General features: G+C 42.5%; 1 protein-coding gene across 1 annotated transcript in view; it reads right to left on the reverse strand.

Annotated features, from left to right (window-relative positions):
• LOC146193385 (MAM and LDL-receptor class A domain-containing protein 1-like) overlaps positions 1–13136 on the reverse strand; it is a 131061-nt gene that overhangs the window by 95330 nt on the left and 22595 nt on the right. Inside the window, exons 7-8 of the mRNA XM_084600535.1 lie at positions 6817–7035; positions 388–414 (exon numbers count right to left, since the gene is read on the reverse strand). Of these exons, the coding sequence (XP_084456661.1) occupies positions 388–414; positions 6817–7035 (246 nt within the window). The remainder of the gene's footprint in view (positions 1–387; positions 415–6816; positions 7036–13136) is intronic.

Here is a 13136-nt window from a genome sequence, read left to right on the forward strand (position 1 = left end):
CCAAATCTTGACGCTTCCTATCCTGAAGCTGTTTTGAATAGAGAAAAGCACCACAATGCTAAAACGCCTTCAATACGGGGTGTACTCACCGAGCGAATCCAAAGTAGTCACGGACTCTGTAACAGTGAAAAACAAAGGAAAGGTGTATTTAGGTGTCACCAATAGAAGCAGTAGAAACCGCATTTTTTATACTAAACGCAAATAATTATCACTGATCTTGATATTGGTATCGAGACCATACATTACACCAACGTTGATACCAAATACGCATTCGAAAATGCCCTCATTTGGGCAGTTGCCAAATAAAGCAGCTTCCACGCTGGAAGCTCTTTTGAATCGAGGAAAGCACTCCAATGATCAAACGTCATCCACACATAGTGAACTCACTGCGTGAATCCGAAGAGGGCACGGATTCTGCAACAGAAGAAAAAAGAAAAGGCGCATTTAAGGACCACCAGTAGAAGTGCACAACTTCATAGTGCAGTGCTTACAGGTAATTGTTACATAGAATAACAAATTGCCTCCTTCATCTGCTTTGGCCTAATTGCCGCCCTTTGATAATTACATTTATTTTCGCAGTGCAAGGTGAACCACTGAGCACCTGTAATCGAGAGATGCTAGTAGCGGGAGATGAATCCGTAAGCTGTTAACACGCGGTGCTAATGATAGGAGAACCAGACAACAAATGTGTTAGGTGGCATATATTTCGAGAGCAGGCGCACGACTGCAAGTCAGTGCAATAAGCCGAAATATAAAATATCAGTATAATTTATGAGAAAAAGAGAGATGACATGAATATTGAGGAGGAGCCAAAGGTACAACCTATGCTAGAGGTATTTGGAAACATACGTGAGCCGCCTGATCTGATTAGCGAAATGACCACACAAAAGATGGATCACAATATACAGGTAGGAGTAATATACCGAGTTTAGGAATTTTATGTAAATCTGACAGCACGCCATTTTAGTACAAGCAAAACTAAAACAAAAATGGGGAGACGGAAGTCTATATTTTATTGGCAGATATACACTTTGATATCACATGGCGAAGTAAAAAAGAGAGCGAGAAATTTTGACCAAACATCAAGCAGTACTGAAAATAACAATATTAAAGCAGAAACCATGTGCTATACGGAGTGATGCAAGTGTATATCAAGGTACAAAGCTACAAATGTAAGTACAAACAGCATTTGACAATTTTTTTTTTGAAAATATTACAAACCATCGCACTACTAAATATATTAAAGAAATACAATAAATATATTGTCGCTTCTTAAAAAGGAAAAGCGCCTCATAACACTCACAACACTAAGCGAATATCTTTTTTATACTGACTGCTTTAAAGGCTCTTTCTTCCCATTAGCAACAAGAGAATTGAACAACTTGAGGCGATGCATCTATAATAGTTCACCACTCACAAAATTTGTAACTGCAGTTCATAGTATACTCTTAGCCAGTCAATTCCTAATCATATTTACTTAGTTATTTATTTACAAAATACTGCAGCCCGAGGTCCAAGCATAGTAGGCATGATTACAACAGCGAAGAGAAATTCCATCCGAGCAAACTTCGAAAGAGAAGTACAAAATAAAAAATCTGAAATCATAACTATGACAATGCACGATGAACATGAAGGCACAATGGTAACATGGATTGGTGTATGAACACTTCTGTTCAATAAAAACGCTTTCGCGAGATACAGAGTATGAAACATGTGCTTCTGCTCCACTGTTATCATGCTCTTGGTTATATTATCAAATTAGCCTACGGTTTGATTACACCCATTTCAAGTTGTCAACCATAAATACATTGCTCGCGTCTGTCTTCATCATCATCATCACTAGCCTGATTATAACCAATGCTGTGCGAAGGCCTGCCCCATATTCTTCAATTATCTCGGTCCTGTGCTAGCGGTACCAACTTGATCCCTGCGATACTCATAACCTCCTCCGCCCATTTTTCTGCCCACATTGAACCTGTTACGCTTTCTTTCCCTTTAAATCCAATTTGTTATCCTTAGGGATCATCGGTTATCCTCTAATTGCACTACATGCCCTCCCATACCCATATTTTCTTCTTGATTTCCACTAGTTAATACTCGAGTTACTTCTCGGACACATTAAGCACGTTTCCTATGTGTTAACGTTACCCCTATAATATTCCGCTCCTTAGCTCTGCGTCGGTTATCTCCTATACACTGCATGATGTGCCCATGCCCATTTCGCCTTGATTTTTAATAGAACGTCATTACCAGAAGACCAGAATGCAGTTAACCGACAACCAGTTCATGTTTCTTGTGCAGCTTTTCTTGGCTCTGCGGGATCATGGCACCGAAGACATCATCGAGCTGACGGCGAGAATAACCCACAGATCGATACTGCCGATCTGCATCCTCCAGACCAGCTACATGCGCGTACATGGCATCACCAATGGTTTCAGCAATCAACGACGACATGCGCCGACCACTATAAGCTTCTCGGACAAGTTGCGACGCCATCAGACTTAGACATATGTTGCCATCCTTCGCGGGTGACGGCCACTGGACATGGCAGCCCTGACAGAATGCGGTTCACCGACAACCAGTTCTTGTTTCTTGAGCAGGGGAGAAAACTCTACGGTGCTTTATTCGCTCCAGCGACCCATTCTTTGTACCGCTGCAGTGCCCGCGGTTGTTCTTTGAAGTGACTGTAAGCTTGCGCTAATAGCTAGCGTTGGGAGGTGACATCAAGGCTAATCCTGGACCGTACACATTCTCAGATCGTTAAGTAGCTCCAAATAATGCTTCAGACATAAATTAAATAAAAGGGAAACGTCTGGCGGACATCGACAACAAACTCGATGCTCTGGCGAGACTAGAAAACAGGTCACTTCTTATCAAGAACAGGTTGCTCAGATGAGTCAAGACCTAGAAAGGCTACACGAAGGAATAGATTATCTGAAGAACCGAAGCACAAGATCAAAGTTAATTGTATATGGCATTTTTATAGGAAGAGGAAGAGACCAGGGAAACACTTGAACAAAAAAACTAAACAAAGATGTCCGGAACAAACTCGAAGCAGTGGCTGTCGAAAGTACTCACTGTTTGGGGCAGCCTGCAGAAAGCAAAATTAGGCCTGTGATTTTCAAGCTTTTAGATTACAGAGACAAAGTGTTAATAGGGAAAAGAGGTTCAAAACTCTAAATTCAGGTTGACCCATCGGCGAAGACTGCTAGCGGAGAAATTGTAGATGTTAGAGAAAACTGTGTGACAGCGCGAAGTCAAACCATGGCAATAGCGACAAGGTGTCTCTTTCCTTTAATAAATGTCGTATTGAAGGACAATCTTTTGTCTGGGGCTGTCAAAAGGCGGAAAAGGTTCCGTTGGGGGAGAAAAGAAAAAACAACTGCTCCAGAAAGCCGAAACGAAAACGTAACCAGCCCCCTGCCAAAGAGCGCAATAAAAAATAAAAGTTCCAGAATTGTACTGAAAAAAAAATGTATCCAATACAAATCATTCTCATTGATCAAGATCAAGATATTGTGGCCGTCACGAAAACTTGGCGTTTGAGTGAAATTAGTAGTAATGAAATCATTCTGCCGAATTACTCAGTGATTCGTTAAAATCGGCTGTCTTGGGGTGATGGCATTCCATTGTTGGTAAAGAACCAGTTTCCTTTTGTGCTTCTGCCTGATGTTTCGCGCAGAGGTAGTGTTTTGCAAGATTTTATGTGATGGCGTTGTATTGTCGTGAGAAGTGTTTGTCGAAGCCCCTGTTCCGGACATGAGGGCTTAAGTGCTGTCCACGATCATACGCAGGAACATGGGTGTAACTCCTGAATAATGATCATCGATGATTTTCAACTTTCGAGCCCTAACTATAGGCTACCATGCAGCATACCACTCCGGCATCAGATGCACTCGTTGATTTAATTCTACATTTCCACTCACACCAAACAGTCTTCCATACAACTCGCATACCAGGCCCCGCAAAAAAAAACATTCTGAAGCTAATATTTGTAAGCAAGGATTTCCCGCTACGCCATAATGGCCACATATAGTTGATGGAATTTCTGCCCAAAGTAGACCAGTATGCGTGTACCACTTCAATAGTGCAATAGCAAGCAGTTCTTCCGAATTGTCTGTAAGCAATTTTAATAGAGCGGAAGATGCTAGTATAATAACCCACATTGCACACGAGTTTCATATATTTTCCGAACCAGCATCTGAAGCAGACACGGATGTAAACTCCCTCTGGCTCCACAAGCTGCCTAAAACTAAAAACCCCGGTTTGGATCATGCGAGACGTAAGTCAAGTAAAACGCAATATAAAAAATGTTTCGATATGCTTCAGACCACCAGTATTGGTCAAATATTTAGGGGAATCCCCTAAAGTGAAGTAGATTTGTAATAAGGGAGTAATTACTCCTTGCATCCACCCAAGCGCAGCCACATGGCTACAAAGGAAAGCTATACAGCTTTCTCGGGAAAGGCAGTGGAGCCGGGCTCGATTCTCGGATCAGGACGAATTTTTCTTTACCTACGAAGTTTCTCTGAAAGCTGTACAGCTTTCCTTTGTAGCCGTACGGCAGCGCTTGGGTGGATGCAACGAGTAATTACTCCTATATTACAAACCACAGGTAATAACGTCGACAGGGGATAGAACTTAGCCATCATTATTTCAAACGTAAAGGAGAAAATCAAGAAATGAAACGAATACTACTTTAGTGTTATACTGCCTGAAATTCTTTCTAACACTCGTTACAGAATTTACAACCATATTCGCCTACAATCGCCTCATAATCCGAACGGACTGCAGATGAAAAGACTGCAAAAGCTAATTGTTATTACCCAAATGGCAAGAACCCCATTTTGAAATATCGGAGAAATAAGCATAAGTGCATGGTAACGGAATTTACAATCTTCTCTTGACCTTCGATGCGAAGTAAGACAACTGGCATGATAACATTCCAAGTGCGTTTTCAAACAGATACGTAGAATGGGGCAGCAGGTACATTGGCTTAATATTCATCAAACCACTCTCATTGTCAAAACTACCTGAAGTTGGCCAAAGTAAACAGAATCCATAAATTCGGTGTTAGTAGTGCATAAACCTTAAGTAAAATTTAATTGATAAAGCATGCAAAATTTTCGAGCACATAGCCTTTAACATCTAAACGATTATCTAGAGCATGAAAAGTTACTATCACCTGACCAGCACGAATTCCACCAAGGACTATCGACCACCACTCAGTTCACCGAAATTGCCCATGACTTGGCTTTTACCTTCGGTAAAGGTAGCCAAACTGACATCATACAACTAGATTTGTTCCCAAGCGGTTGATTGTGTATGCTATAGAAAACGAATCAAAAGCTTTAACATATGATTGGGCAGGGTAAAGTTATGAGCTGGATTAAAGACTTTCTTTTTAACCATTCTCAGTTTGTAATGTTTCAAAATATGCCGTTCAGATTAACCGCGGTTACTTAGGGAGTTACGCAAAGCTTCATCCCTGGTGCGCCACTATTTCTAATCTATATTATTGACATCACTACTCAATTCAACTGTAACAAAAGCTATTCGAAGCCGAATGCATCATCTGCCGTAAGATAGAAATTTGTCAAGACTACATTGCGCTTTCCCAATCGCTTGGCGCAGTAGTTGAGTAGTACGGTAGATGGCTGTGTGTGTGAGAATAACTGGGGAAAAATGAACCATCAAGTTGCCCTTACAACATTTATGGCACTTCGCTTAATAAAATCGTCCAGCATAAATATATTGCGTCACGCTAACGGCACACATTGACATGTAACATCGGCAGCATTACGTAAACTGGTCTTTTTGAGTAGATGCACCGGGCTCGAACCAGCCTCTACTACGCTGTTAGCATACAAAACGTTCATACGACCTATTTTAGAGCACCCACACACTGTTTGTTTTTTGCACATAACCACTAACATAAAAAACAAGAAAAAATAAAGAAAGAGAGCGGTTTATCTATAATAAATATAGGCGTACCGATCCTCCAACTTACCTTGCAACCATCTGAAGTCTTGAGACACTCTCAATAAGAGGAAAGCGGACGCGTGTGAAACTGTTATATCAGCTTTTGCATAACAATTGCATTTCGCATAACATGGCATGATATATTTACCCTCGCAGTCTCGACAGACACTTGCCAATTCTTTAGGACTGACATCGTGTTATCGTCATATGCTCGTCAGGTGAAGTTATGCGCGCCTTGGCTCCTATTTTTTACGTGCATGTTATTCACTGCTAACACTGATTACTTCTTATTGATGGCATATTCAAAAGCAGCTTGTGCATGGTCTTCTTTTCCTGATGTTAGGCATTTGAAATGCTCGTAATATCTAATTTCTTTAGGCATGGGTGTTGTATCCGCAATGTGAAATTCCCTTGTGCTTTGTGTTCAAAGCGAATGTTTTGTATTCCAACCGGCCCCGTAAGGAGGCCTGATGTATTGAGAATAAATACGAATAAATAAAAAGTTAGATGATCCTGAACAAACTAATTTTCTTGCGCTTTAATATGCTCCACGTTTTTATCTACTTCTTAAGGTCTAAGCATTCTACTACCAAAACCACGGCATAAAGCGAAATAATTTTTCTACGTGAATGTGCGTTAGACCCCGTTTTATAATGTCATAGAGTGCGCGAACCATTCACCAATACAATAAAATGCGTATAACACGTGAATAAGACGGGTGCATCCCGCAGGAGCCACCCCATGTTGTAGTTAAGCACATCAGTGCTTAACTACAAGCAGTTGGTTCACTATTGTTCTGATTTCCAAATTTAAAGCTCTGAAAACATTTCATACCTAGCTTCGATGTTGTGACTTTAACCGCTGAGATGGCCATCGCTCCATTTGCTCCGTCACCTCGCTCCACCCACATCGCCAGCTGACAGTTCGTGCCCCGCTTAAGCTTCACGTTCGCGGTCGTCCAGTCCGGTACTTCGTCCAACTCTCGAGCCAGCTGCACATCGGCGTTTGCACCATCTCCGTAACAGGATACAGACAGGTTTGCCGTCGTTATATCTGAAAAGGAATACGAAGAATGTCGAGTCCCAGGTGAGATTTGTCTCGGAAAGGTCGCCATTTAGGTATTTGCTGTAAACAGAGCACAATCGTGCAAAAACTGGGCATTTAATTTATTATTTGTTCTGTGTTCGTACTCTGATGTAGCCTACGCCACGCTCGTAATATAGGCTGTGTAAATCCCAGATTTTAACTACAACCTTAGCAAAAGGATTGCACCTTTTTAGCAACACCATGACTTATATCACTTTCTAGAAGGCCATCGTTTCTTAGAAGTTTCAGTAAGAGTTGAAAAGCGCTATGATCATGGAACTTTTAACGCTAAAAAATACATTTTGTAGAAAAATAATTGAATTGTGCAAATGAAGAGTGGTTGTATTTTTGCAGAATATTCCTACACCGCTGCACAAATATCGTCGGCGCATACGTAATCATAGCAAACCGAAGTTCTCCACATGGTTCCACAGCTCTACTGTACCGCTGCTGACAAGATTAGGCAAATGAGTTTTGTGAAACAAGGAAATATTTTGTACGTTCAAGTGTTGCGTAATATTCTTTTCCTTGAGGATCCAGTGACAGTGGCATTTGGGTATTTTGAAGAAAACAGAAGCAATACATTGCGTAACTAGAGCGGACATTTACTATATTATTCTAAGTAGAAATCAAGCGATGGAAACTGTCAAGGACTCAAGGTCAAACTGTTGGAATGATTCAAAATTTCATCAGACTGCACCCCTCTGAAACTGTCGCTCTGCAGAATGTTCCAAGATTTTCCCGTTTCTAAGTTTTAGAATTTTTAGATGAGTTTGCTCGAAGGCAGTCAGTGAGCGCATATAGCACAAAAAGCGCGAATGCAGTAGACGATAAAATTATGAGATGAAGTCCCACGAGCGCACAGTGCGCGTGCCGCTCCCTCCTTTCAAGCACTAGTAGAAAGAGGAATATTCATAGTTATTGTTATCAAATTAACCTTAAAAACCATGATATGACAACTTTCCCACTATCTCTGTACACACTCGCTGGAAACCACCTGGAAAGCTTGTTTCGGGCGGGAATAAGGCGTATCCCTTGTTTCGGTCCCCACGTGTCAATCCACGGTCGAAGGCAACGATTGCATATACAGTGAATTCTCGTGACAAACCTTGCTGTATTTTTTTTAGCTTTCGTTTGTGTTATGGGGATGAATCGCCAGAGTAGCAGCTTAAGCTAGGAAAACAAAATTAAAGTGCACTGCGAACTCTGCGTTGGAGTAATGCGAAAACACGGATGCTGCTTTTGGTTGCTTCTGGTCGCTTCTAGTTGCTTAATTCACTTCTTGTTTACTCATTTTAGTCTTTGGTACTTTCAAACTGCGCGCCATATCCTTTCTATGCCCTATTTCGGCTACAATTCCGGTTGCGTGACATTACATCCTTGAAAGGTTACGTATACTTGCGCGAAGAAGACGGGACACAGAAAAGGCACATATACGACATGTACGGAGCGCAACTTCCAACTGGTGTTAATTTTGAAAAGGCCGATACATTTATACCGGCACTGAGCAAGCAAAAGAAAAATAAACGCACTGCCCAGGTGAACCAACTCGCCCAAACATGAGTATTACTTATTACATCTTTGAAGTCAAAATAATTAACTTCTTGTTTGCTCATTTTAGTCATAGTACTTTCAAATCCCGCGCCAATCACTTCCTATGCCATTTTTCGGCTCTACTTCAGGTTGCGTGACGTCACATCCTTGACGTCACCTTAATTGACTGATTTATTAACAATTTTAGTATTTATTGCATTCAAATGTGGCGCCAAGCCATTGGCTAATGAGACCATTTTCGCCTTTACTTTTACATTTTTTCATTTAAATAATCACCTAATTACCTATTGGTGTAATTATACTTTCGGACATAACATTACGTCACCCTCTATTGATTGCACTACTCATTAACCTCTACCACAACTGCTTCAGACACGATTTTGGTGACTCGGTCTGCGGACGCGTCGTGCGGACAGAAATCTGTGAACAAAGCGAAGTAATGCTTTCGCATTAATAATTGAAAGCGGCGGAAACACCTACATTAATACCGTTAGCTTTACTCTGCAAGTGCATAAGTATGCAAGTATTCATGCTTTCTTGCCAGCACTCAACAAGACCAGGCAGAGCTATTCGCACATGAATCCGCAAGTTTAACTTACAGCGCGATCGCTTCATTAAAATTGCACGGGCTGTCTTCCAGGAGGCGTGGAGAGGTGAGGCTTTGTCCTCATGGAAGTTTTTATTATCACGCTACCGTAGCGTTCCCTTGCAGAGAAAGCAAAATGTAACAAATTTAAAGTTGCTTTAAAGAGCATTCAGTGCATTACATACACGCAATAAAATACTTGCAATGTACCGTAAAGCGCGTAAAAAAAAAAACAGGCTAGAAACAGTTAGTCTGTGATTTACTTGCTCAACTAATGCAGTCGGTGGAACGATAAACAAGTGAAGAATACACCAAAGATGTAATCACGTGAGTCTTACTTTGCCGACCGCCCACGATTTTTGTGAAACGACGCTCACGTCCAAAACGACTCTGGATAAACTAATAAATGTGAAAGGCGTTTGAGGGCTGAATTTAGCGCTTGACAGGAGTAGTTCGTCATCTGAATACATCTCCAGAGCCCGGGAAGATCTCGCGTTTAGCCAAACTTGGAGCATGCTGCATAGTGCGGCTCTTTTATTTTAAAAATGTTTACTGCTGAGCGCAATATTTTGACTCTATGCTTGGGAAGGAAGGGCAAATATTTCGTGAGCATTCATTCCTACAACAGCGTGAAGGCGATTTCGTAATAGTATGGGGAAACTGCATTTCTAGTACGTTTTGGCATGTTTCAATTTCATATCCTTAACAAATGTATCAATTTTAATTCTTTTACGAGGAAGAACCAAAATTTCTAGCATGAATCCCTGTTGCACTCGTCTGAAAATATCACCACAGTCAATTTCAAGCACTGGTTGACCGGGACTGGTTCAATGAGCACTTCGGCCTTTAAGCTCTGATATATTGGACAATGGAGCCTTGCTACGCTTGTATACATGCTGGTTATGCTTATGTACTGACGCCATTACGAACTATCAAGTGCCGAAATGTCTTACCATTTTTGCCGATAATTATTTTGTCAGTATCGAAAACCAGGCAGGTCATATAGTTCGCCTAAGAGTCATTATCAAAGATGTTAAATTAAGGAGCGTGCTGAGCTTGGCCAATGTAGCAGTGCGCTTTTTTCAAATTTCTCTTCTATTTTATTTGTCGACCTATACATCTGGGTTGATGCCTTCACATGACAAACACCTTTCCTCACCGCCTCTGCCGAACTTACTGATACTTCCATTCGGTTCTCCAGAGTGCACCTGGCCCGATAAAGGGCAGAGTAAAGTTTTTGGTTTAGTGTTCATGGGTGACTGCATTGTGGAGCAAGCCAGTAAGTTGGTGGAGGAACTTGATAAACAACTGGAGAACTTGTTATGACAAATGAAAACTAGCCGCTTGTGGCCGCGCCGATCGCAATGCAGAGCGACAAGGGATTCCGCGTCCCCGCAGTCGAGCTGGCGCCTCTTGCACCAGCTCCAAAGCAACCACCACTCTCAGCTCTCGGCCAGCGCGAACGTCCTGCCGCAAGCAGTAGTTCCAGCAAAAGACCATCGGGCGCAGTCCCGGGCTCCAGACATGATCCCAGAGAGCGCCCCTTTCCACATATAAAAAAAATGAAAACACAGTAACTGTAGCTTCTCTCCTCGCCAACGCACATGTGTGCTGCTCGTCGCAGCCTGCTGTCCGACCGTTTCGCTTACTTACGTTGGTGTTCTAGTAAGCTACATGTGATGCAGCGGGACGAAAGCCTAATCCCTCTCGCATGATGTATGGCCTCTGGCCGTTTCCAATCGGGTGACGAAACCGCGGGGGGCCGCGTTAATAAGGGCCCGACCCGAGGCAAGAGGAATGTCTCTGTTGTCTGCCGTATCAAAGGGAAGCGTGTGGCTGGGATCCGACCGAAGAGCTAGCGTTTTCGAACTAATGGCCTCTCTTTAGGAACCGAGTATCCGAAAAGGGACCAGATTTGACGCGCAGTTCGCACTACGGCGCCCCGCTGAAGCATTCCTTCATAGCCCAGCATGCCAAAAATACAAACGGCAACTCGCCGCGCCTTACAGGCAGTATGTGCGGTTTTCGAATCATATAATAAAGAGCAATTTATGCGCTCCTCGACGTATGACTTGTCTACTTGAAAATAGCGGAAATCAGCCAGGTAAGACTCGTTAAGGTGTACATACACCGTATTATCAGACGCTTCCTTCTAAAACCTCGCTCTACTTGAGCCCTTCCGTGTCACTGCGCGTCCGTAGGATGTTGACTGTAGTGTCGATTACGCCTGTTCTAACTGATCTACAATGGGTTAAACGTCTATAATAATTTCCTACACTTAAGAAACGACATAAACAGTCCTACTTTAAACGGCGCAGAGAGCCTGCATATGCTCCTTAGTATATTCCATAGCATATATTCCTTAGTACTATATGTGAGCAAAATTGGTATACAACACTCAGCCAGTGGCGGAGCTCTAGAAAACTGCATTCCGACTTTATCTAGCAACCGCTATCTAAGATCGAGACAATAGCAGCGCTGCCCCATTTTATCCAGATGCATGTGCCGATGCCACAGTCCGTTACGCTGTTGCTAGATGGCATTTCGATGCAGTTTTCCAGGGCTCTCTCACTGGCTAAGTGTTTTATACCACTTTTGCTCACGACTGTACATAACGAAGTGTGTCTATATCCTTGGAATCCGTGCTTTCATTATAACAGCTTCTTCCTATCCTTCCTTTATTTAGGGATCAAGCGCCAGATCAGATAACTAGGGCGCAATATATGCGTACTAGCATGGCCACGTCCATCCACTGGGAGTGTGTGGTGAATACGTAGAACGAGAGGGACTAACATTGAATTCAAAGCATCCAAGAGAGGACTAAAAGGGCTTCACGTACACCACGAAACACTCTAGCAACTAGCCCATCGGCATGTTATTGTGCCGAAAAAATCGGTTTATAATTACACTTGTAATGCCCATCTCTTACAAGGGGCACCGAAGAAGCTGAAAGGTTCGAGTGATTCAATTCAAGAGGATTTTTCTTTGCCAACAAGGCAAGCCCGGCAAAAGTTACTTGAGTTTGCCTAGCTTCATGATAAGAAAGGCAAACTGGTTGTTGATAAGCTGCGCATCGACAAAAATACTTATGTATATGATAGCTCAACAAATTCTGTTATCCTATCAACCAGATAGCTCAGCAACCGCTATTCCAAAAAAGCTCTGCCAAGTTCATGTTGCTCCAGTCCACGGTTATCAATATCGTTTGCTAATATCCGAAGCCTGCTGTCTAAGCGTGAAGTGGTGGGCTCATATTTAGATGATACCGATAATGACATTGCTGCACTAACCAAAACTTGGTTAGACGTCGCGGATAATTAAATTTTCCCCAGTAAAGTTCACTATATAGCAAATATCGCTGTGATCGCTCCGGTAAAAGAGGTGGTGGTGTACTTATCGCCACCAAAAAAGCATTGCATTCGTTCCGCATTAATATCGGCTCTTCGCTCAAAATAGTCTGGGCTGCTTGTGCATTAGCATCGGTGAAGGTACTGGTTGGTGTCTGCTACCGTCCGCCAAATTCCGACCATTCATTAATTACTGAACTCGATAGCAGTATTACTTCAGTCAGTTCAGTTCAGGCGTTCAGTCGTGTCCGACTCTTCGTGACCCTATGGACCATGTCACGCCACGCTTTCCGGTCTCTCACTATCTTCTTAGCATCACATAACTTCATCTGCAGTGCCTCGAGGATGCCATCTAACCATCGCGTTCGCTGCCTACCCCTTCTCCGGCGACCCTCAACCTTTCCCAACATCAAATCTTTCTCCAGCGACTCCTCTCTTCTCATCAGATGACCAAAGTAGCTGAGCTTTAACTTTAGAATTTGACCCTCCAATGAGCAGTCAGGGTTTATGGTCGACAATATCGACTGATTTGATCTTCTCGCAGTCCAAGGAACTCTCAAGAGTCTTCGCCAGCACCACAA

The sequence above is a fragment of the Amblyomma maculatum genome, chromosome 4 (assembly GCF_055883805.1).
Source record: "Amblyomma maculatum isolate TAMU_Amacu chromosome 4, ASM5588380v1, whole genome shotgun sequence".
In the NCBI taxonomy this organism is placed as follows: domain Eukaryota; kingdom Metazoa; phylum Arthropoda; class Arachnida; order Ixodida; family Ixodidae; genus Amblyomma; species Amblyomma maculatum.